This window comes from Acomys minous, assembly GCF_964271855.1.
Source record: "Acomys minous genome assembly, chromosome: 3".
In the NCBI taxonomy this organism is placed as follows: domain Eukaryota; kingdom Metazoa; phylum Chordata; class Mammalia; order Rodentia; family Muridae; genus Acomys; species Acomys minous.
In genome coordinates, this window is record NC_140485.1 from 146279725 (window position 1) to 146306406 (window position 26682).

The window sequence follows — 26682 nt, forward strand, 5'->3', positions numbered from 1 at the left end:
ACCAAGTGCTTCCTAAGACTAATCTTAAATAGAATAGAGAAAGACACACAGGAGAAGGGCTTCTGCTATCAGGCTAGACAGAACAGGCAGATGTTCTGCCTCCCTTCAGGATATTTTTAAAAACCCTTGAAACCAGTGCCCTTCAAGAGTAGTAAAAGTGAGTGAAGTGCACTAGTCTTGTCTGCTCCTTTGTGTACTTGACTAGTGTGCCTTCCCCAACTCATACAACCTGAGATGGCAGGAGTGTCTGTAGGTATAATCCAGTGATAATGAAGCTGTACAGGGTTACTATGGGTTCTAAACTAAGGGTTGGTATATCTATGACAAATAGCAAATTTGGGCACAGAAACACTATAGAGTGCTTTGTCAACAGAGATAACTCAGGAGTGACATGGATTTAAGGAAGGGACACCATGGATTGGCAATATTCAGTTAAAACTAAGGGAAAGGCAGGTAGTAGATTGCCTTTTACAAAATACCCTACCAGCTAATACATTGACTGTAGCCTTTTACCCTCCAAAGGCATAATAAATACATTTCTGCTATTTTTGTACATTAAATTTGTAATAATGCATTAAGAGACTCCTCGGTAACTAATATATTACCTTGGTTATTATTGAAGTGTCAAAAGTGACAGCTGCTAAGATTAGGTGAGTGGTTTTAAGAAAGGTGCTGTCTAATACTAAGAGTCCTTTGGAGCTTGTACGGTCACACTACTACCTATCAGCATCGTAACCCATGGGAGAGTAGTCAGCAATAACTCTTAAGCAGGATACTTTCAATACAAACATGCTGCATTTTATAATGGCCACTAGCAAATTAATAGGACATCTACTTTCTAAAATACCCTATTTTATGTTGTGTAAAAACAAAGGAGGGCTCCCAGGAGCATCTTCTTTTCGGACGGCTCCATTTGACAGCAGTCGATTGTCTGTATTTTGATACTCACACAATACTACTTCACATAAAAGCTTTGCCAACTCTTCATTGTTAGTAATGGTGTTTTGATCCAGACTAGAGATTTTACAACCAGTAAAATAAAAAATTGGAATTTAACTGCTTTTTTAAATTAAAAAGGGGGGGATATTAAGAGCTGAATAGACTTGTAAGTAACAATTTTAAAGGTAGGCCAAAAGAGAAACTTCAGAAAGAAGACTTACCACCAATCTTGAGGCCAGGTCCATGTGACCCAGTTTTTCCAGGAGGTTATAGATGAGGCCCGTCTGGTACAAGGCTTCAGTGATAGGTGCGGTGTAGGTCTCATTTCTAAGATAGTCAATCAGATCAAACGCCATTCGAAGAGGCACTTTGCCAAGGCTAAAGAACAAATGAATAGTTAGTACAATCTACTGAGACACACATAGCTTCATATACACGGAAGGAAATTCTACAGTGAGTCGGTAAGTTCTGCAGACAAGAAAGTTAAGTTTACAGTAGCATCAGGCAAAGTTAGACTTGAGTAATTATATTTAAATTGCTTACAGGTAAAGATGCATTTTAACAGAAAGATATACAACAGCTCATTTTTGGATCCAGAAGTCATCTATTATTTCCCATTGACTAAGCAAAAGCATCACACTGTCTTGGAAACGATGACTGCTATTAATTTTAATTACTAATAACTTCTAATTACCACTTGATTGGGAGTGAGATAATCCTATCTGAATTGGTATCTGATTCAGGACCTCTGAATCAGAAAACAGTCAAATCTTATTTCTTGCTGTACAGAAGTCAGTCTGACAAATCTGTTAAGACAAGGTCTATTTTGAATTTGTAGTGAACGCACTTTAAAAACTAAGCAGTTGTGCTGGGTAGGGTGTTACATGCCTTTAATTCCAGCACTCAAGAGGAAGAGAGCTGGGTCTCTGTGAGTTTGAGGCCAGCCTGGTCCAGGTCCAGGCCAGCCAAGGCTATGCAGTCACACCGTCTCAACCATCACAGCAGGCAGTTTGTAGAAGTCACAGCAGTAATGGTTGGAATGATATAACAAGGCTATTTCATATTTAAAGCACAAGTCAAAATGAAGATAATTATGAGTTTCCTTTGTGTTTCTAGGCCTAGAATCAATCTATATTTGTAAACTATTCAGAAGATATCTTTACAAAAGTCCACTATCATTCTTGGCTTTGGGTTTATACAATGCATGTGGTGGTTGGTGAGGCAAGCTACACACATACAAGGAGGCTCCATCGCCAGGGATGATATGATATTCAACCAATGGGTAGCACTAAGCCTTAGGCAGAAGCCAACTGCTTCATGAAGAGAATTCTCTCATGAACTAATGTGAAGTCTGAATTCCTACAACATTTTCACTTAACAAGATATGTATCCCCCTTGTTGATAACTACTCCTGAACTAGTAGCTGATCCTATTTTATGCTAACTATTCAATGTTTATAGCTGATGCTTTGAATATATTATAAAATTACTTACAGCAATGAACATGCCTTACATTTTCCAAATTTTCTAAAACTGTACCTGACAGCCAATATATACTTGTTCTTTCAAACTGTTTTCTGAATTGTTCCTAAGTGCAGTAACATTTAAAAATGATAACAACAATGAAAATTGCGCATACTCTACCCTGCAAGTTCAAAGATGTTATTGATGAGGTTGGCTCGGTCTTTGTCACTCAGAACATAAGGATTTCTTTTTAACTGATTGATTAGCGCTGCCCAGTCATCGTCGGCATAATGAACAAGGTAATAGCCAGTCATGTTGGTATTGACTTTGACCCACTGCACCTGCTCTGTAAGATTGATGACATCTAGAAGAGAGGAAAAGTTAAAACACCAAGAGAGAAGACAATTAGGGGCACTTTAGGTTTTTCAAATTTAACAAGATATGTTTTCATACCTATGACTCTTTTACGAAGCTAAACACCTTGTGCGGGTACAGTAAGTGTCGTGTTAACGAAGGCTGCTACTCACTCATTTAACCACTATTTATTCATCATATATTATTAGCTCTAGGACAGGCACTGGAAAAAGAATGAAGGACAAAGAAGGCAGAGGGATCTGTTTTTTAGATATAATATGACATAAGTGTCACTGGTGGAAAAGGAAAATACAACATTCCTTGAAAGTATACAGACATTTCACTCTGAAGGGCAGTCTGTCTGGATAGGCTTTGTAAAAGAAAACATGTCTAAGATATCATTCTTTTAGGTTACATCAGAATACACAAGCCTTATGAAATTATGTATGGGGAGACTGTGCAGAGTGGAGCAGCAGCTAAAATAGCCAGTGCAATATACAAAATATGTCCAATTTCAAGCTTTGTCTTTTATTTTACTAGTAAAGAAAACAAAAAGTTAGAAAATAGTTCATAGCCATTAGAATAAACATTAAGAAAAGCTTAAGGTTTTGTTAGGCACCAGATAAATAGTTAAATCAAAATAATAGAATGATTGTAATTAATTTTTAACCCATGCATACATACGTGTGTGTGTGTGTTGAGAGAATTGTTTCTAGGGTGGAGAACATACAACAACAAGGAACTGACTACTTATATTTTCAACATGCTTAAAATTACTAATAAAAATGTTCATATTAAAATCTGAATGATATATTATCATCTGATCTTAAGGTAAAAGTGTATGTTTTTAATTATAAAAAAAGAAAACTAATCTACGCCCAATGATACCATAGTGAGTATATTTATTGCCATGCTTTTCCTACACTTATTCAAACTACTGTAGTATTCCCTACAGTTGTGCTACATGTATTGATGACGCTTGCTCATCCTGGGTTTTCGCCTTGAGTCCTTCCGCACTCCTTCCTTCCACTGTCTTCATATGCAATGCTCAAATATCCAGCTTTTCATTTCAGGACTTGTCCCGCTTTAGCCAGTGTCCTTTATTGAAACATTTAAAATTTTTCCCTATCATAATGCTTGTATAATGAATTTTTTATACAAATTGCTCTAGAAACACATTTTAAAATGAAAGATATGTTAGTACTTGAAGTTATACTTACATTTGGTCAAGTTTAGAAGCATAAATTATTAGAATTTATCTGATTCCTTTTATTACTCTAATTTTGACAATACTGTGGGTAATGAAGAAGGAAATACTTCTAATTATGTCTTAATAGAACTATCAGCCTTTTTCATTAAAAGGTTCAGTATTAATTTCTGTTGTATTCTTGACATAGTAACAGATGTGAAAGGTCAGTTAGATGAAATATACTCATGTCTGTTTCCTAAGCAGTGTGTAGTTCTGGGTAGTATTTATAATGGAAGAAGTTGTGGTTCCAGGTTAGAGTCATAGTAAATAGACTTATAACTGATGATGGTAGTTTTATCATTAGCTAATCCAAAAAGTACTAATATTCTCCATCTGGGTTAGCAAACACAATCTTCTATGGAGCTTTTACAGATAAAGCCCTGGGGAGCAGCATGATAAGCCCAGGTCTTCGCTGACCTAAAAGGAATGAGAAGCAGGCAACCATTTCATCGGGAAGGCTCAGCAAGTGCTGAAATAATGAGTATTTTCACTGATGAACATGTGCTGTGTTGCAAACCCGGCCCACTCCAGATGGTAGAGAAAAGAAATACACTGGGATTATATTTCAAATTATTACTGTCATCAAGTTGCCAAAACATAGGTAACACAGCCAACAGCAGAAGGAGAAAAGAGATTTATCATTTAAAGAACAGCATGAGGGTTGGAGAGATGGCTCAGTGGTTAAGAGCACTGGCTGCTCTTCCAGATGCCTTGAGTTTAATTCCCAGCAACCACATGTGGCTCACAACCACCTACAACATGAACTTACGCCCTCTTCTGGCATGCAGGTGTACATGCAGATAGAGCAACTCGTACATTAAATAAATAAATAAATCTGTTTTAAAAAATCACCTTATACACAAGGGACCTAAAGTTGTTGCTAGCTCAAATGTAGATGAAATGAGACTACTTTTATTTTTTTGAGACTACTTTTATATGTTTTTAATTTATTATAATTATTAACAAATTACCAGTTCAGTTTTCATAGCCTATTGTATAGTAAAATAAAGAATGAGCAATTTAATTTAAATGGCAAAAACCCAAAGTAATCTAATTGTGATTTTAAAAGCCATTTGTCAATAGGTATGAAGATCAACTACTGTTTTATAAAAAAATTGAAGTCTTGAAACAAAATACAAGTTTTTACTATAAAATTAGAATATATGACATCAAGTCTGCTCTAAAGCCATTCCTTCTTTGTATCACTTCCTTTACTCTTTATCTTATTAAGTAGGAAAAAAAAATCAAATAACAGAACACAAAGATATGTTAGCAAATCTCTTTTCTTTTTCTTTTTAATTGCTTTTGCCCCAATGATACATCTTTTAGTTTCATAGAAATCTTTCTGGTGTGCTGATTCACTTTTTTAGAAACATAACATTTACTGTTAGAATTAAATATCTCCTACAGTTAAGGTTTTCAAACCTTAGGTTTGAAAAAAAAATATAGATAACAGAAAGGTAGGAAGGACAAAGTAGAAAATTTTAGCAAACCTAAAAAATTATCCCCCTTAGCCTGTTTTTATGCGCAACAAATATTAAAAAATAATGTAAATGGGAAAAGGTGGCAAAGATACTAACTGAACTCAACTACTACACACAATTGAACTAGCAAACTAAGCCTGGAGCCCTACTGTAGACTTAGGAAACCAGAGGATCCTGTAGTGCAGTGACGCTGTACGACATAAAATAAGCCTAAAGTCATCTTCTCTGCTACATTTTGAGGATAGAAAAAAATGCAAGTAAGTTGGAAGTAACTAGGATTGGGGCATTAGGAGCCAAGATGATTCAGCTGTCCTTAGGGATAAATGTTTCTCTCTCTCTCTCTCTCTCTCTCTCTCTCTCTCTCTCTCTCTCTCTCTCTCCCTCTCTCCCTCCTTCCCTCTCCTTCTCTCTCTCTCTCATCTCTCTCTCTCCCTCCCTCCCTCTCTCTCTCTCTCATCTCTCTCTCTCTCCCTCCCTCCTTCCCTCTCCTTCTCTCTCTCTCTCTCCCTCTCTCTCTCTCTCTCTCTCCCTCTCTCTCTTTCTCATCTCTCTCTCTCTCTCCCCCCCCCTCTCTCTCATGGTTTTTTCAAGACAAGGTTTCTCTGTGTAGCTGTGCCTGCCCTGGACTCTGTAGACCAGGCTGTCCTAGAACTTACAGTGAACCACTTGCCTTGGCCTTGCCCAGCTCAAATATTTTCTTGTAAGATAGAGTATTTTAAGTATATACTCTTAAAATCTGAGTGCCAGAAATTAAAGCAGCACACCCGCGGGGGAACTGCATTGTTAACAGCAGAGCGCACACACTACTTACATCAAAGTGGGCCAGTTCCCGCTTACACTCATCAATACTATCCCTTTTGTGTATTCTCTTTGACTACGAGTCTTACCAGTGAAGGAAAATAAGACATTTCATTTGGCTTTAAATGTTCTGTCCTTAGAAGTTTCTATAATCAAAATTAAAATTGAATGATTTCATTTATTCATTCAGCAACTATTTATGTGCCTACTAGTCTAAATTCATTAATGTGACTTATAAACCACAACATTTGCCCTCAATGGGAGATAAATTTAACATGGGGAGAGACCCAAGTGTACAGTACTTACAGAATATCCTGAGTGGTAAGAACAAAATGATATTTGGGACTATAAACTAGAAATCCACCTGGTCTTGTGATGTAGAAGTCTCCCTGGCACAAGCCATGGCTTAGCTAAGTGCTGAGGAATGGACAGCACGAAGTCAAGGAGCGGGGAGTCAGGACATTCTTCAAGGAGAGACAACAGCACGCAGAAAGGCTTAGAGACAACGTGCAGTATGGCCTGGTCAGGGCGCTGAGGAAATTTCTGTGCAGCAAAACCAGAGGAAGGGGTAACGGAGATGGAGATGGGAATGGAAGGAGAAAGAGTGGGAGAGGAGGCAGAGGTAGGAAAGGCGCAGGACTGAAGAGAGAGCACAGTGGGGGGGGGAGGCAGGCTAAGGCACGTGTGTGTGTCTCTTCCACACTCGAGTGTTCAAAGCTCAGTCCCAAAGCTCGGTTTAATCACCAAGGAGTAAGTGCTTGACTCATTGGTGAGTTGGTAGAGAATGGTACCATTGTGAGGTATAGGGTGTGGCCGATAGAACCTGCTAGTGTTTTTCTTTTCCTCTTCCTCTCCCAATGTCAATAACTGAAACTTGTCAAACTATGAGCTAACTCAGTATTTCTCCTCTTTAAGTTATTTGTTATAGTGTTATCGCAACTAAGAGTTGACTATTGTAAGGGATAAGTAAGGAAATTGGAGCTACTTTATACATCGTGAATCTCAAACATTTTTACCACACTCACATATAAACAGAGCTTTTTAAAGCGCTGACAGAAGCAGTTTTCTCACTGTCTATTTCTAATCCTAGAAAAAAAAATGCTATTATAAAATTTGCAAAATTTCCTTATTGGTTCTCGTTAAATGCTGCATTGCATTTAGACTACCCTGCTGGATGCACAGAGGGGAAGGTGATTCCTCTTCCTTGGGCCAGAGGGCCCCTTTAAGAATTCCTGTTTAGAGTTCTGTTTCACCAGGGAAGGCAGCACTTTTTCACACATTAATCAAAGAGATAGTGGGATCATTTTCTGCTCCCAAGGCTTTAAGTAGTGAGACTGTTGTGTGGCTACTGTGATTCTGCGATAGTAAGCCTACAAAACAATGGCAAATTCATATGTTGAAGCTGGCGGCTTCCACTGTTACACCACACAGAAGAGTAACTGAGTTTTAAGTACCTGATCACAAAAGGTAACAGACTTCAATTTTGAAAAGCTCTGATTAAAAAAAAAAAAATCCACATAATAGAAAAAAAGCTTAACATCTATATTTTATTACGGAATATTTTAATAAAGACAACTGATGAATCATGTGCCGATAAGAATGATAGACTATGTCAATTACCACATATGTTTTTAAAGACAAGGTAAGAAACTTGTATGTACATGATTTCAAGTAGAAAAAATTGCAAATGATAAAAAAGCATAAAAGGACGAGCAGAGTATCCCCACAACTCATGTAATGTGGATACACTGCCTAAGGGCACTCATCAGTTATGGTGTCTAATATGGACCTAACATATATCAAACATTATTTTAGGTGTTCCATATGAATAAATTCTAAGAATCTTTATCACAACCCTATTTTAGAGTAGGCTCAGAGAGGCTGAACACCACATCTAAAACCCAGTTAAGTGGTAATGAGAGAACCATAGTGTGGGCTTTACTCACCTATCAATGTAGTCTTGAAAACAGATCTAAATCTAAACAAGAACTTTCCCTTTTCCACAAATCTAAAGTATCCATTAATGATTCTCACATAACTCAAGGGCATTATGTTCTTTGGAGATTTAAATGAAAAGAACAATATTTGTAGTATCACAGATGTATCTTACAAATGTTTTGAAATTGTATTTTAATAGTTTATATGGACAAACATGTGCAGAGCAACTATCCCTTGTCTGAAAAGCGTGGGACCAAAAGTATTTCAAATCTGGGAACATTGTAGATTTTCTACCATTTGCACAGATTTTACTAGTAGAATATTCTTAATCTGGAAATCTGACTCAAAATAATCTAAAAATCTGAACTATTTTGCTACAATGAAGCTCAAGTAAAGACAGAGGGGAGGGGAGTAGGGGGAAAGTGGGAGGGAGGGAGGAATGGGAGGATACAAGGGATGGGCTAACAATTGAGATGTAATATGAATAAATTAATAAAATATTAAAAATAAGATACTCAGCCTGTATCACTATCCTGACTTATTATCTTCTTATGATAGTTCCTTGTTCCATTTTTCATTACCAAAAAAAGGTAGATGTCTAAAATCTTTTTTTGTGCAGGTCCCCTGGGTCCAAATCCGCCAGCCTCAATAGTGTCCCTGTGGAGCTCCTGACACTCCCCAACTTACATCCCCCAACTCTTCCATACAGCTCTCAGCTCTCAGAAAAAGGAAGGAGGGTAGAAACAGGAAGATAACAGCAAGAGTATTACAATAGGTATGTAATGTGAATTAATTATAATATATATAATGCTATTATAAGAAAAATACAGTAAGCTTTCTTTATATTTAACTAAAAAAAAAGAGTTGGTCTTATTGTATTCAAGTATTGGATGACGATTTATGACACTAGATGAGAGATTGTGCACACTGGAAAATGTAATCTATTATCTGTACTATGTTCAAAAATTTTAAATTACATTATTAGTAATTTTTTATGAGAAAGGTATTAACTATAGTCACACCTGATTTCTTGTCCAGTAGTGAAACTGATCGGTATTCTGAATAGTTTTTTCCATCAGTGACGTAGGATATTGGAATATGCCAAAGGTGGCTGCAGAAGGAAAACATTGAAGGTTAGCTCTCTTCGTAATTTCAGTTACATCAGGTCTTGGTGGTTTGGGACAGTAACTGGAAGTTTCCAAACTTATTCCAGAGAGGGAAGACATCAGGTTTCACAAGAATGATGGTATAAAACCTCTAAAATCCTTATTATACCTGAAGGTGGGAGTAAGACAGGCTGGGAAGAAAAAGGGCTGATACCTCGCACCCGAAGCCTGACTTTCTGGTTGCATGCTTGGAGAAAACCGTTCTTGTTGTAGATGTAGCTCAGCCCCCTTCCTCTGGACGGTCACTAATGGGAACCCCTTCTGTAGGGTCCAGGTTTTCATCATTTTCTTCACATCTAGTGTTTTGTTTGTGACCTATGAAATTAAGAATTTTTAATGGTCTCTTTAAAGCAGGAAGATTAAATTTATGATTTAGCTTACTTTTCTGGATTATACATACATGTAAATTCTAGCTATCACATCACCATAAAACCTGCTCTATTAGATCACTAAGGCAGGCTCTACCTGAATAACTACACAGCTGTTGAAAGTACAAAAGTTTGGAACAATGCTTCCCAATTTTATTGCAGCACTGAACTTACCTTTCTCACAGCTCTAACCTATTTATTTTAGGACCAGAGGCTGGGAAGAAGGGGCTGAGAAGTTTAAAGCACTAATGAAGAGACTAGCGTTTATTTTGATACGGATGCTGAAAAAACAGAATAATGTTAGAAACTAGGTTGGGGTGGGACAATACCATTATTTGCAGTGAGTGATAAAGGCAGGCATATGTTCCAAATGTCAAGATATGTGTGACTGTGAACCAAATAGTGATGGCTCTCAATTGGAATGCCAACATATGACTAGAGAAAAAAAAATACAGAAGCAAGTGCTAGGTAAGAAGAATTAATTCCTTTTCTCAAACAGAACAGTAGGGAAGGTCTATCTTCTGGGCAAAAACTTAATACTAGAAAAAGCATCACTGTCCAGAGTGGGCAAAGAGACACACAAAGCAAGGGCTCTTGACCCAATACCCATAGGACTCTGAAACGTTGTGTGATGTTTTACATGCATGTGGTTTTTCTGAGGCAAATGATAGGAACTTTTTTTAAAAATCAGATTCTCAGATATATCTGTGATCTTGCAAAGTACATACAATCACCAATCTAGATCAGAGTAACAAACTTAGAAGCCTATCACAATTGTGCAGCCAACATATGTGCACAGGCAAGCTGGGCTCATACACTGTTCTGAAGAATAACTTCTAATGACACAGCTTGTCAGAAAATGGACGTGTCAATAATCTATCCTTTTCTCTCTCTTAAATAACTATCATTGGTACCATTTATATATGCGATAGAAATATAAATGGAGGACCTCTTACAGTTTGTAGACAGGATGGAGTTGTGCAGCTTACTTACCTCATTAAAGCTGTCCCAGAGATCATCACTTTGAATGGATGCATAGCTGTGGTTGTGCAGGTATAGAATGACAGCGTGCTGAAACACATCCTCACTAAGGTACGTTTTCAACATCAGTAAGAGAGAAGCTCCCTGTTCAACAAATTGAGAAAAAGAGAAGAAAAGATCAGGCTATTACAAGCCATAGAATAAAGAATCTAAGATTGAAAATATACTATTTCTACAACACGTTGATTTCATATATACAACATAATACTACTACATTATTAGTCTTGTACACATAGATGTAGACCATATTCAAACACAATTATTTAAAGATGTAAACATTAGCAAAGGGAGTTGGATTCTTGTGCTCAATAAATTGACCATGAGCCATTCTTTGTGTCCTATCAGTTTACTTTGCTTTTATGTCAGTATTGAAATTGCCAGCATTTGTATATTCTTAATAGAAACATAAGACCAATTTTCTATGGTAGTTCTTAGTCTACCTCCAGTGCTTATACTGCTAGCTGTACCAATGTACAAACACTGAGCAAGACACAATCAGCAGAGCTTTCAAAATCTCTCAATGGGCAGTAATTACATTCTAATTTTAGTCTCCCATGTTGCTGAAATAAAGCACACACCAAGACTCCAGTACCAGGCTTGTAAGTATTCAGGCAATAATATACTACCTCACATGCACATCACATTTCCAACCAGGAAACAAATACCTATTTGGTGTATTTTCTGACTTGAGAGAGAAGTCAGGTTGGATGATTAGCAATGGATATTATTTTATGTATCTGGTATATGAATATTTCTTCTATACTGAATGCTAGTTGAGTGAACAATTCAAAGATGCAACTACAGAAACATTGCCTAGCAGCAGGCACTAAACACAGTATTTTATATGAACTTTACTTGTGATAAAAATGTAGCTAAGATAGATACATTTTATAGCTATTATATCCAATTTTCATTCTATAGCTGTACTTATTCTATAAATTTAAGCATTCATGTTCTCAACAGTCCCATCTTTTTTCCTATATCATTTTCTCCTCTATACTATACTATTCCCACCAACAAAATTAACATTCTTAACTATATAATACATATATGTATGCATTATTGACTATGTATCTTTCCTTAACTTCATGCCTTCTCTAGTTATCACACTAGTTATTGCTGCTCATTTGTAGTAAAACTCTTCAGTCATCTGCATTTGCTCTCATGTTCTTTTGAACTACAGAGTAACCATTACTCTACTAGCAATGATCACTGTCACTGGTGAATTTCCTGGTCTGGTGCCAGATCAATCTCAGTTTTCTGACTCACCTTATCAATAAGGCACCAACAGCAGTTGATATGATTGCCTACTCCTGCTTGAAAGTCTTTATGCACCCAGCTCTGGGTACTGCTCCCAATTTTACCTCTAATCCAGTGCTCTATCAGAATCTTTAGCTGAGTCTTATTTCCCCACGACTAGAGCTTGCTGTGTCTGCCATTTGCTCTTTAGACAGCCGAGCCTCTCTCTTTCTCCATCTAAATTTGCTTTCTAGTTGCTCCCTACTTTAGGGACTTTAACCCCCCGATTTATATACCTAATTAGATTTTACTTCTGAATTCCAGACTCAAATACAACTTGGTATCTCTACTTGTAGGTCTAACATACATTTCATACTTAAAAATTCAGTTTTTTTCTTTGTTCCAATTCTATTTATTCAGTAGTCTTCTACATTTCAGTAGATGACAATTTTAATATTCAGTTGTTGAGAGAAAAAAATTTAATTATGTGTGTGTGTGTGTGTGTGTGTGTGTGTGTGTGTGTGTGAGAGAGAGAGAGAGAGAGAGAGAGAGAGAGAGAGAGAGAGAGAGAGAGAGAGAGAGAGAGAGAGAATATGAATGTGAGGGCCAGAAGGTAGTGTTCAGGAGCTGTTCTCTCCTTCTATTATGTGGATCCCAGGAATAGAAACTTAGTCTAAGCTGACCCTTAGAAAAAAGCTGTTTTGGCACAGGAGACAACTTCCTGAACAGAACACCAACAGCCCAGACATTAATGTCAACAATTAATAAATGGGACCTCATGAGGCTGAGAAGCTTCTGTAAGGCAGGAGACACTGTCAAGAGAACAAAGCGACAGCCTATAGACTGGGAAAAGATCTTCACCAACCCTACATCTGACAAAGGTCTAATATCCAAAATATATAAAGAACTCAAGAAATTAAAAACCACAAAACCAAATAACCCAATTGAGAAATGGGGCTCGGAACTAAACAGAGAATTCTCAACAGAGGACTATCAAATGGCTGAGAAACATTTAAAAGAAATGCTCAACCTCCTTAGTCATCAGGGAAATGCAAATCAAAACAACTCTGAGATTCCATCTTACACCCATCAGAATGGCTAAATCAAAAATTCAAGTGACACCACATGCTGGCGAGGATGTGAAGAGAGAGGGACACTCCTTCATTGATGGGGGGAATGTAAACTAGTACAGCCACTTTGGAAATCTATCTGGTGCTATCTCAGAAAACTGGGAATAGGGCTTCCTCAAGACCCAGTTATTCCACTCCTTGGAATATACCCAGAAGATGCTCCAGCACACAACAAGAACATTTGTTCAACCATGTTCATAGCAGCCTTATTTATAATAGCCAGAACCTGGAAAAGCCTAAGTGTCCCTCAGCAGAAGAATGGATAAAGAAACTGTGGTACATTTATACTATGGAATACTACTCAGCTATTAAAAACAAGGAATTCCCGAGATTTGTGGACAAATGGATTGAACTAGAAATGATCATAATGAGTGAGTTAACTTAGAAGCAGAAAGAGTCAAATGGTATATACTCACTTATCTGCACACTAGCCCAAGGGGCATGTCCCATGAAAGTTTTCACTTACCAGGAAAGTGGGACAGAGGGGAGGACATCCTATTGGGACTCTAGGTGAGAGAAGCATGGGAGAACGGGGAAATAGAAGGATCCAGAGGTCCTAGACACCTACAAGAAGAACATTATGATGGGCAGATCCGGGCCCAGGGATTCTGCTCAAACTATGGCACCAGCCAAGGACAATACGTGCTTGGACAAAACCCCTACCCAGATCTAGCTGATGGACAGGACATTCTCCACAGCTGAGTGGAGAGTGGGGTCTGACTTTCACAGGAACTCTGGTGCCTCATATTTGACCACGTCCCCTGGAGGGGGAGACCTGGTGGCACTCAGAGGAAGGACAGCAGGTTACCAAGAAGAGACTTGATACCCTATGAGCATATACAGGGGGAGGAAGTCCCCCTCGGTCATAGTCATAGGGGAGGGGAGTAAGCGGAAAATGGGAGGGAGGGAGGTTGGGAGGATACAAGGGATGGGATAACCATTGAGATGTAATATGAATATATTAATAAAATATATTAAAAAAGAAAAAAGTTGTTAATGTTATGTTTTACTTTACTCTTATATTCCACACATGACTTATCAGTAAATGCTATAGGTTATTTTTTTACACTTATCAGGTCCAACTAACTATATGAGTGACCATCATAGTCCATCTATGACAACCACCTAATCAATCATCCTGGGTCCATGTGCTGCTGTTAAACACCTGACATGAGTTTTAAAATAAGATGTATCATGATACTTCCCTGGCCAAATCTTTTTCTTCACCTAGAATCAAAGGTCCTTATCACATATTCCACTTCATGATGACTTCACCTTATAATTCTGTGGACATCATCTATTTTCCCTTGCTTACTCTATTCCAAATACCCTGCTCCCACTTCATGCTTGAACATGAAAAGCAATCTGTTACCTTAAGCCGTGCTGGGCTTCCTAACATCAGTCCCAGCTTTGATGCGGCACTAAATGGATTCACACAACTCAGCTGATAGGCACACACACAATTATAATAACTATAACCTAGCACAATGAAAAGATTCAAGGTAAAATCAGCCAAGGAGTAGTTACAAAGTCTAAAAGATGGCAGTCCTCAATGTCCCTGAGCCTTCTCCTAGTAAACAAGACACACTTCTTTCCTTTAGCACACTGTGGTAATGTATAGAACACTGTTAACCAGGGCAACTGTTAAGAAAGAAATTCAGGAAAAAAGAAAGAAAGAAAAAGAAATTCAGGATCCAAATTTTGTTTTGTTCCTTTTGCCTAGCAGTAAAGGGTTAGCATAGAAGTACCTTCTTATTCACATATAACCAAATTTAAAGCTCCCAAAGAACAGTAGACACTCAGTATAACTACATTTTTGGTGTAGTGTAGGCTGAGTAAATAATTTTCATCATGAACAGTACAAACTGCCCCAAACTGGACTGCCAGATGCCAGGCAGGGAACAGCCTTGTGGGTAGACTATCAAAGGGAAGGTGTTCTAACACTGTGCTATCAACTCTTCTCTGCACACAGGGCCTATACTTTAACTGTCACTGTGAGCCAATATGGCCTCCTTACAAGTGGCCTTCCCTAGCAGTGCAATAGCAAATGGCATTTTCTTTGTTACTTTAATTTCTCTTTTTTATTTCATCTAATACAGCACCTATTCATTCTTTTGTCTATCTAATAGCTACCTCTATATTGTAACCATGAAATGGATACTCCACAGAAATGTTGCCCTGTTTGTCTCCTGAAGAATCTCCATCATGTAGAACAGTGATTGGCACATGGTCTTTCAAAACTGGCTAACGAACGAACCACATGGACAAGGCAACCTGCATCAGTGGCTTGGTGACTATGAAGAACAAATGGAATAAATCTTTTAAACATTCTGTGTTCTATTTTCCTCAGTGATGTGGGATATTAGTCAAATAAACAGATACCAGATTGTCAGGGTTAGGTATGCTACTAAAATCTCAAGATCAGACGTATGAGTTCTGGTTTTAGATGGATGGTTGGTGTCAGAGCTCTGTCATAACAGGTCTTGAAATAGCAACTTTGTTGACCCTCTGTATAGCAATAGAACACATGGTTTAAATGTTTCCTTACTGACCATTCAAGCATGGGCTTTAAAAATCAGTATAGTAAATAACTGGAATATAGAATCTTCCTTATCCACACGGGATATTTTCCAAGACCCCTAACGGATGACAGACATCACATAGCACAAAACTTTCTATATACTATGCTTTCTCCAATAACACATTTAATGAATGAATGAATGAATATATAATATTAATAATTCCTAAAAATAAGATAATTTTAAGTATCACACTGCACTAAGTCATTTAAATATGGTCTCTTTCAAAGTATTTTACTGTAGTCCAGATGAGATCTTAGCAAGAAATGCCTATGATTTTATTTCCTTATAAACTTAAGAACTTTGACCTAGTCACTTAAAGGGACCACTTCATACCTTTACTTTGGCAACTACACAACTCTTGTGTATTAGGGATCATTACTAAATGAAATAAGAAATACTTGACCACAATCCCTAGTTGAGCCAGTTAATCTGACAATTAAGATGATATTTAGTGATGAACAGGAGGGTAGCATATACAACATGGATATGCTGAAGAAATGACTGACTCATGCCAGGGCCGGATAGCGCGAACTTTTCCCATTACTCAATATGACATGTACTTTAAAATTTATGAATTGCTTATTTCTGTGCTTTTCCTTTTAGTATTTTTCATAAGATGGTTAATGATGGTAACTTTAGAGCAAATTACACTCCTGATTTTTTGTTTAAAGTACTATTATTTTATCAGGCTTGAATATGGAAAATATTTCTGCCTTCTTCTTTCTCTGTCTTACCCTGTCACTAAGTTCTCCGAGTAAAAAAATTGACTTTATTTTTAGACCTATTTTCTTCCCACTGTTATGGTCACTCATTTCAAATGTTCAGCACTGCATGTCTGATTTCCAGTGCCATGTCCTTCTTTGCTTTCTCTCTACTTGAATATGCTTAATAAACTGAGTCCAATGTAAATGTTCTAAATATTAAGTTTAGTCAGGCCAGCCTGTGTTAAAAGAAAAGCTTCGATTTCTTACTGCATCCGGGACCTCCTGTAGCTGGGGCTCAGGCTTCCTTTCTTACCTTCCTGACATCGGCTCCACCTCTGAAGGAAACCCCAGCCATCAGCACTCCTGGCTCTCCTCTGCAGAAACACTGTTCCATCCTGCCCTACCCTGTGACCTGTGTTCTTAGAGGTAGCTCAGATCTCAATTTCCTCCAGAGTCTCTCTTTAGCATGCATACATTTTCTGTACTATTTCAGCACATATAACCTCTCTTACTCTTCCACATGTATTTACTACCCAATTTTGACCTTTTTCATAATATGGGTTCCACTGTCACATGTTTAATGCATTTTCTTCACTATCTAGCACAGGGATTTACTAGCCAAGTAATATGACAACCAAACATAAAAGGCCAATCAGTTTCAACATCATGTATTTGAGTACCACAGTACCACGCTTCCTCTGCCCTCTGCCCTGCTCAGATCCAAACAGAGCTCCTATTCTCCATCCATGAACCTGCTGTCTAGGCTTCACATCCTGCAGAGTAACTGTGAATTATTAAAATACCTTTTTTGCATAACTGTGTTGGTGATCTTGATTCTAGAAAATACGTTGATTCTCAGTAACACAATAAAGGACCTTGCTACAGACCTTCTAAGCACATGTACTATTAGTAGATCAATAGAGAAAACAAACTTTGAAAGATGAATTCTTATAGGAACTACTTTCCTGACTGGATACTAATTACAGTAACTAAAAGGGAGACAGAGAAAGAAACACTCACAAAAGTTAAGAGCAAAATTTAAACATTTATGTGTTTAAAATTTAAACAGTTTAAAGTTTAATAGGATATTCAAAAGCAACCCTTATTCAATCTTTAATGTGAATTAGGCTGTTTACTGACTTACAAAGTTGAGTTTGAAGTCTATGAAAAGTATATTTCTTTGTGCACAGTAATACCTTAAAATAGGAAAGAGAGTCAAACATCTCTTCTATTTGTTCTGAAGACTGAACAGATGATGATATTGCGTGAGATGAATTCAAGGAATCTTTCCTCATGGTTTTAAATCGAGCATCTAAGAAGTCTTCATACTAGCAAAAATAAAAATAAAATAAAATAAAATAAAGCAGTAGGAAGTCATGACTAGTATAAAGGCAATTATAGTATTTATACGAATTATACAAATTGCTACAGAAGGAAAAAACTTGGGCACACTTAAGTTCAGCATATAAACAGATGAAAATATACTGTATGCAAATTGTATGTAAATTTAAAGCTGCACTTAGAATTGAGGGATGTAAAAACCAGCATTTCTGAAAGAAGAGCACAATTGTAATTAAGAATCTGTGACTACCAAAAGCAAATTCCAAACCTTAATATCCAACATAAATATTCAACATAGGTTAAAGGGTATTTTTGAAACTTAGAGCAGAAACTTGTTCCTTGCCTTAATTTTCTATTAAAACAGTTACAATTCTTAGTTAAGGTTATTTTAAATGAAGTAAAACTCTTATTCTGAAAGCACTGAGAGGTTAGCCAAGAGTGTCCCTGGAATCTATATGAGAATTTTAAGCATTCTGGGCACCCCCAAGTGGTAAAACTGTGTATTTCATTGCTTAGTTAAAAAGCACAGATGGTTTAAACTACCTACTTAGTATCTCAACTAAAAGTAACTTGCAGTTGTAACCAAGCAGAAATGTCAGCCTGGACACTCTCCAGCCTTCCTCCTGCAAGCTCCCGAACAGTGGATGGAGGGAGTCTAACAGCAACTCACACAATGTTTTAGGGTTGAAACATTTCTATGTGGGAGATTTTCCTGTAACTTGAGGGGCCCGTGTTTCGTGCTTTCCTTCAGCTGCCCAATAGCACTTGAATTACTTCAGCAGTACCTGTCAAAAATGCCCTACTATGTCTGAGCAGGTCTGAGTACAGAAAATACCTCCAAATGCTAATGACATACTCATAGCACACTGCCTCTCTATAACAGGGTGGTATTCCAGTCTTTGGAACAAATGTGTGGCTTGTACACAGCAAAGGAAACTTATTTGTTTGTTTATTTAAGCAACTTATATGTTGTTTAAGAAGAATACACTCAGTAACAAAATGAAAAGCAGTATTGGAGGAGTCAGTCTTCATTTCATTTCTCTTTAACCAAAGGATTCCTTTTTTTTTAACCAAAGGATTCTTAAGTTATTTTTTGAATTATATTTTATTATTTTATGTATGTGAGTGCTTTGCCTTCACATGTGTCTGTGTGCTACATGAGCTAGTGGTGGGTGCTAGGAATCAAACACACGTCCTTTACAACAACAACTGTTCTTAACCATTAAGCCAACTCTCCAGCCCTTAAGTTGATGGTTTTGTTGTTGCTGTTGTTTTTAACAAAACACGTTTTCCAGGTTTATCCTTCAAAGAAAAGAACCATACTGTTAAAATAAAATGTAGCACTTGAAATATTCATCCTAAAGTAAAAATATAACCATTTCAATTTTTAATGAAATACATCAATAAAGCAGGAGTGGCATTTTCACTGTTAAATCCCCAGAAGTAGAGATTCTACTAAAGCTTTAAAAAGTATCATTTCCTCAAATGCATAGAAAATATATGGTAACTACAGCTTATAACCTGGCTATTCCCTCCTCAGAGGGCAAAAACAACAAGCAAACAAGCAATCCACAGTACTTACACTGTTGAGCTCTTTGAATATTTTTTCCACAGAGAAATACTCCATGAAGGTGGCGAAGCCTTCATTTAGCCACAGGTCATTCCACCACTGCATTGTCACCAGATTACCAAACCACTGTAAGAGAGACAGCTAGTGACCAGTGTGACAGGTGCTTGCAGGGACTCTTTAACTAGATGCACTGTCAGGGTAACTGAAGATAATCACATTAAAATATCTCAAATTAAAGACTTATAAAACTTATCCAAACTATACCAGAAAGCAAAGTATTTTTTAAATTATATAAATTTATTTTAGAAGTAAAATAAAAACTTCAACATTTTACCTTAACTGAATGGGAAAAAAAGGAAGGACTGCGAATCTATTATTAAAATACTGAAAATATATGAAAATGTATGAATTTTTAACATGATATATATACATCACTTTATATAGGTAATGAAATTTTTCATCTGTTTCATTAAAGTGAGATTTCTCAGATAATAAAATTATCTGATATAATATCAAGTTAGTAATATTATGTCCCATTATATACACAATCACCTATGACACATAAAGATTTTCCTGTTGTCAGAGGGTCTGGATTTCATGTTTCTCCATTACCTGATTCAAGACACATGAATCACAACAGAACTCAAGTAACATTCTTATAGAAACCTGGCAATCAACACCCAGCAGTACACAGAGGAAGGGGAAGCAGGCTATAAGGAGGAGACCTGATGTGCTGTGGTCACACGGTGGGGGGAGGTCCCCTTCTGTCAGAGGTCTAGAGGAGGGGAATAGGGCAGAAGAGGGAGGGAGGGTGGGAACGGGAAGATACAAGTGAGGGGATAACAATCTGAATACATTATACTAATAATTTTTAAAAAGTGGTCTTAGGGTATGCAAATTTGTCAATGTGGTCTGGGGCTTATGTCACATTAGTAGCAAAAATAAGATTACTAATAAAATAAAACAAAATTATTTTTGAGAGTTGCAATCATTTATTCTTCAAAGGCATTATTTTAGAAAATCTGTTGAACAGGAAGATAAGTTATAAGCCCTGAACAAAAGAAAAAATAAGAGGTATAGTCTATGAGGCTTTATGATATCTTGTGCTGTCCACTTTAGCAGACTACTGGTGCCATCCATGCTGAGATCATCTTTGCTGTTCTACAGTGAAAGCATAACATCCTGCTACTAAATCAGTATAAGAGCATGGTCATGTATTCTAACTTGTTCAGAAGCAGCTCATCACCTGCAAAGCATCAGCCCAATGTGTAAGGTCATCTCAGAACCATTGGAATACACAACATGCACGGACTTAACGTGTACAGTGCATATCCAACACTAGGATAACTGATGGTCGGCTGCATTGTCATTGTTATTAATTTTGTAATTATCTGAAGTTATTATACACTCATAACTCAGCTAACTCTTCGTGTAATGTGACAAGTAGTAAATGTGTGTCTTTTTTTCTGTACTTTTTACTAAAATAAAGTTTACTTTATTCTCTAAAAAAAAAAAAAGAGGTATAGTCTAAGAGGTAATGAGTAGTTTCAGAAATAACAGGGTTAGAAGGAACCTCACAGAAACAACTTTCCTTTCAGTTCATTTATAGCAGTAAATATATGCTGCATATATCAGCTGCCAAGAAGTTCTTACAAGGGTCACAGTCCTCTACAGATGATGTTTAAGACAGAGGTAACTGGCCACAGCACTTTATAGACTTCCTTCAAGTCCTGCATTTCACAGCTCCTGAAACCATGGAAAAGCATCCTGTACCCAGAGCACAACATGGACAACGTGCTGGGAATGGAGATGCTCGTGGATATTTTTTTTTCTTTTTTCCTTCTTATACAAAGAATTCCTTCACTCTGTAAGAGATAAAGCTCCTTTCCCCATATTAATAGAGAGCCCAGTTCTAGCAGGAAACAGAAAAAGAAATTTGGTCCTGACAACTGTGATTCAAGAATTGTTAGGAAGCTGGGTGTGGTGACCACACCTATGATCTGGTACCCAAGAGTTGAGGCAGGAGAAATTTGAGCTACACCATAAGAAGGTTTTGTCTTAATGTGGGAGACAGTGTAACTGAGGGGAAAGTTCTATACTATAAGGTTACACTGAGCATCTGGTCGTTTCTAGATTTGACACAGATATGTACTATTAAGGGAAAAGTGTTATTCTAGGGTTGGGAATTTAACTCAGTGATACAGCACTATCTAGCAAACACAAAGTCCTGGGCTTGGTCCTACCACTGGAGTCATAAAAAAGATAATCTGATGATACAGTCATCCTTCAAGGCTCAATGGTGGTACCATTTAATAGCTGTTTGAGTTTGGACAAATCATTTCTTAGAACTAAGTCTCAGTTTCTATACCTGTAAAATAAGGTTACCACTCACCTTAGCACACTTGTGATGAGATAACGTATGTAAGAATGTCTTAAATGTGAAGTCCTAACAGAAAATATTTCCCATTGTTATTTGTTTTAAATGTGTTTAAAAAGCATCATTTTTATATAATAGCAATACCAAAACCACAGAATAGTAATGTACCTAATAATATACAGTTATTTCCTAAACTCTAGGGAGTGAGACATAATGGTCTGGCTGGTAATACCTGATGTGCCAGCTCGTGAGCAATGATCTTGGTAACCAGCTTTCCATCTGCTACTGAAGAAGTGGCATTGTCATACAGAAGAGTCTCTTCCCGGAATGTAAGCAGGCCCCAGTTTTCCATTGCTCCCGCTTCAAAGTCAGGAATGGCCACCAAATCTGGACATGACAAGAGAGAAGAGATCAACTTTTTACCTATGGAAGTCCCTGAGTTGAGATGCTTTGCGCAGTAGAGGCAGTGAGATCCTGCATGACCCGCTGTCTTTTTCCTACATGTAAACGCTCTGCACCTGGATGCAAGCCGAAGGGGACCTGATCAAATCCTCTCACAAGCGACAATTCCACTGTCCCCTAAAAAGGATAAAACAGCTCATTCCCTTCACAATGAATCAAATCTGAGTCAGCAAGTCAAAGCCAGGCTGAGCCCCATTATGCTCTTCAGAGCCAGCAGCACACTTTCTCTCATGGGCTCCCAGTACGTGCTTTTTAATCATTTGAATCAGAAAGTTGTTGGAAGTTTGTCTGTCAAACTCCAGATGGAGCCCTACGCGAATTTCTACAACCCCAAAACTTGTAAGTTTTCTAAGTAAAGTCCAAGTTCAGACACACATAGATTATAAATGATCTTAAATAAAATGTTTACAGCATTAACAATGTTTCTTGATTTTGGCAAATGTTTTTTCTAAAAAAAATAATTTGTGAAACAAATCCTTCATTATAAATTGCAATAAAAAAAATCAAAGGCACTATTTAATTCTTACCCAATTTCATAAGTGGGTATTGAATTTCAAAGTAATTTTGGTAAAACTCCAGGAGCTTCACAGTTGTGTCAAAGGCATGGTGAACTTGATCAATCTTTTCTGGTACAGCATATATAGAAACCTAAGGAGAAACATAATCTATGATGTAAAGCATGTAAAATTAAAATGGCATGGCACTCAGCTGAGTACTGTTAGGACCAGCGAATCCTTACAATTCTTCCAGTCACACAGAAGAAATCGCCTATTTTAATTTTTTAAGATTTCCTAATGTCTCAAATAAACTGCTGTGGTAAATCTCAGAGCACATTATAGGCACTGTCCTAGCTAATGTTACATTCTTGCACTGCTATGATCTACAGGTGTTCTTACTTATGAACTATGAAGATGCGTTATATGCAGCACAGAAATAAGGTGTTGATCCTTTTGGTGCCTATTATTGTGCCTGCTATCCAGTAGGCACTAAACACATACGAATAAATAAATACTAACTAAGTTGTTGGCTTGTTTTTATAGATCATGTAATATAAAAAATAATCAAATGAGACACCCTCACTATGATTCAGGTCTCACCTTGTTCATTCACTTCAGGCTGCACACTCAGAAGGAAATCATACAGGCTGCTTAAATACCTATGCTTTCTGCCTATCATTTGGAAGATAAATGCATAGTTTAAGTTCATAAGATATGATAACAAAATAAACTGAAATTTGACCAAGTGATGCAATTCTCAATCCTAAAATACAATTAGGAGAAAGGGTAGTTTGGATTTTTTCTTCTTCTTCTCTACTTCCTTTTCCTTAAAAAACAAAAACAAAAACAAAAACAAAACAAAACAAACAAAACAAACAAAAAAACCCATGTGCTTTCAACTTCTTAATACACACACATCATCTGCTCATTCTCTTTACAGCAACCTTATTCCATAAAATAATGATGAAACAGTGGGAAATGAGCAAAGAGAACAATGTTCCTCAGCAGAAATGTCTTTTGCCATCTTGTGGTCTGAGGGCTTTAAACTATGGCCCTATGCAAACCAGGCCAGCTCTCCACCACTAAGCTACTTCCTCAGCCCTCCTTCTACTTTTTATTTGGACACAGCGTCTCATTAAACTCTCCAGGCTCAGTCCTGAACTCATTTTGTAGCTCAGGCATGTCTTGGGCCTCAGATGCCTCTACCTCAGCATTTGAGTAGGTGGGATTACAGGTCTTCACTATCATGAATATGAGGGGGAAATGCCTTAAACAACATTTGGGTCGGGTAAACGAACCCACTCACTAATGCATGGGGATTTGGGGTACAGCTCTATGGTACAGGAGGCGGTTAGCAGGCCTAAGGCTCTGTGTTGAAACTTAAAAAAAAAATTAAGGAAAAAAAGAAAAAAGAAAAGCAAAACAAAAAATATCCTAGTCTCTGGCAAATGAGTGTCCACTGGTAACTAGGCCTTAACAGTTATAGCTTAATGCTTTCTTTTATCTATTGCAAGAGCCCTTTAAAGATTTCTACAACTACAGCTATGAAGGTCTTAACCCTAATCCTGGCTACTCACAGCAAACAGGTCTTTATGACTAAATAGTAGAGAATTTAGTAGGTTTAACCTGTTTGTGCCTTAAAGTATTATTAACAAAAGCTAGCTAAGGAAAGCAGGGCCAAACATTATCACCCCCACGAACAGTAATAACAGGGCCTGTAGGATCTAAAGGACACACTGGCATGCCAAAACGGGATAACTGAACACATTATAGAAAGCATAAGTTCCTAACATAAAGGAAGTGTTGAGTCTCTTCCTAATGACTGATTAGATGCACTAGAAGGAATGATATTAAATGTGCAAAGCGTACTAGGATTATTAAAAGACACTTGGGATATGTCCTGGCTAGGTTAATGACAACTTGACACAAACCAGAGTCATCTGACAGGAGGGACCTTCAATTGAGAAAACGCTGCCATAAGATCCAGCTGTAAACATTTCTTAATTAGTGACTGATGGGGGAGGGCCCAGCGCACTGTGGGTGCTGCCACCCTGGGCTGGTGGTCTTAGGTTCTATAAGAAAGCAGGCTGAACAAAGCCACAGAAGCAAACCAGTAAGCAGCACCTCTCCATGGCTTCAGCACCAGCTCCTTTCAGGACTCTGCCCAGCTGGAGTTCCTGTCCTGACTTCCTTTAATGACAAACAGTGCTCCAGAAGTGTAAGGCAAATAAACCCTTTCCTCCCCAAGTTACTTAGGATCACAGCAATAGCAACCCTAAGTGAGACAGGATAGAAACTACTTTAGAAATTTTGAACAAAAATGTGTTCATGAATAAATTGAAATTATAGCTATGTTGATAGTATTGAGGGACCTAGTTAAATGCTACATGCCAGATGTGTCTCAACTGGATGATTAAATTGATTCTACCAACTAGCCCATCTATAACAAAAATAAAATCAGGGAGTAAGGAAACAAAAAAATTCTTAAGAGAAACACAAAGCAGCAGTTTTCACAACTGGACTAGAATTTTCCAGGTAATTTGGACATTCCTAAAAAGGGGAGAAAATTTCATTTATTTTCAGACAAAATGGATCTTTCACTTTCTACTAAGGAAAAAAGTTTAAGAGATAAAATCTGAAACATAAAAAGGTTGAAAAATGGGGCAGAGTGTTACTGGTATTAAACCTAGGGCTTGGCTAATGTTTGCTGGACTATATCCCTATATCCTGTTTTTTCTTTGAGGTTTTGATATGAAAACAGACTTCATTAACAAACAGAGCATATATAATAATCCTCAGTCATTGATAAAAATCAATTTATTAGTCAACTGTAGAGTTTATTCCTGGATTGTGTTAAATAGTCCTATTATCTAATGTAAAATAGAAGCTGGATCTCAACTTCTTAAACAACAAAAATCCTTTACTACCTTCCACGTTTTAGACTTCTGGTTACAACACAAGTTACTGATGTCAGGAATATACAGACATACACAGAAAAGGAAAGCCATCTACACGAGTATATATTATATATGTCTGTATATAATATTACAGTCTTGGAAAATGAGACGCAGAGGGGATTAAAGTGCGGTCTCTGTAAGAGCTTAGAGCTAGTAATTGTAAAGGGTCGATTCCACACTAAGGTCTTATCCTCGTTGAACTGTGCTGCCTAATACAGACAGATGACAGCCTCTACCCATCCACCTACAAGTTATATGAAGCTTCTTTCTTAAACTTTCTTCCCAACGTCAAGCATACATGAGGATGGGTTACATATGTGATAATAAATTTTATAACACTGGGAGAGAGAGAAATTCACACTAGAACAACTGAAAATATAGCTGAGCTTAAAAAGAAATGTCCTGGATATCAAAGTGATGAATTTCAGTGTAACCGTATAGTCAATGCAGAGCTAACACCAGATGGGATGGGGTTTGGAAAGTTATGTAAAAAGAAGTAGATACTTAAAAACAAACTGTCCTCCATCACCAGTGTTTATATCTCTACTATAAAATAAAAATTCAAGTCAAACAGCTATTCACACATAGATACTAATGACAAAGAAAAGCAAAAAGCAGTATTAGTAACTAGGTTATTTCCTTAGATAAACAACTGTACACATTCTCTATAGATAAATCCAACCCAGACCTGCTTTTTTATTGTTTTGTGAGATTGGAACTAGAGCTTTACACGTGCTCAAAAACATTGCTGATGTCTAGCCCAGCACTTTTTTTTTTTTTTTTTGGTTTGGTTTTGGTTTTTTAAGACAGGGTTTCTCTGTGTAGCCTTGGCTGTCCTGGACTCACATTGTAGACCAGGCTGGCCTCGAACTCACAGAGATCTGCCTGCCTCTGCCTCCCAGCGTGCTAGGGATTACAGGCGTGCGTCACCGCACCCTGTTCTAAAAACATTTTTGAAAGAGTATTCATCTCATTATTACAACCAATACAATATGAAAATCACTAGCCACACAAACTACTATA

At 37.3% G+C, this 26682-nt stretch overlaps 1 protein-coding gene across 1 annotated transcript in view; it reads right to left on the reverse strand.

The window, feature by feature from the left end:
* Positions 1-26682, reverse strand: part of LNPEP (leucyl and cystinyl aminopeptidase) — an 89958-nt gene that overhangs the window by 13190 nt on the left and 50086 nt on the right. The window contains exons 6-14 of the mRNA XM_084777467.1: positions 22733-22853; positions 21976-22130; positions 19379-19492; positions 17652-17783; positions 10753-10884; positions 9546-9706; positions 9248-9336; positions 2583-2766; positions 1161-1317 (exon numbers count right to left, since the gene is read on the reverse strand). Of these exons, the coding sequence (XP_084633593.1) occupies positions 1161-1317; positions 2583-2766; positions 9248-9336; positions 9546-9706; positions 10753-10884; positions 17652-17783; positions 19379-19492; positions 21976-22130; positions 22733-22853 (1245 nt within the window). The remainder of the gene's footprint in view (positions 1-1160; positions 1318-2582; positions 2767-9247; positions 9337-9545; positions 9707-10752; positions 10885-17651; positions 17784-19378; positions 19493-21975; positions 22131-22732; positions 22854-26682) is intronic.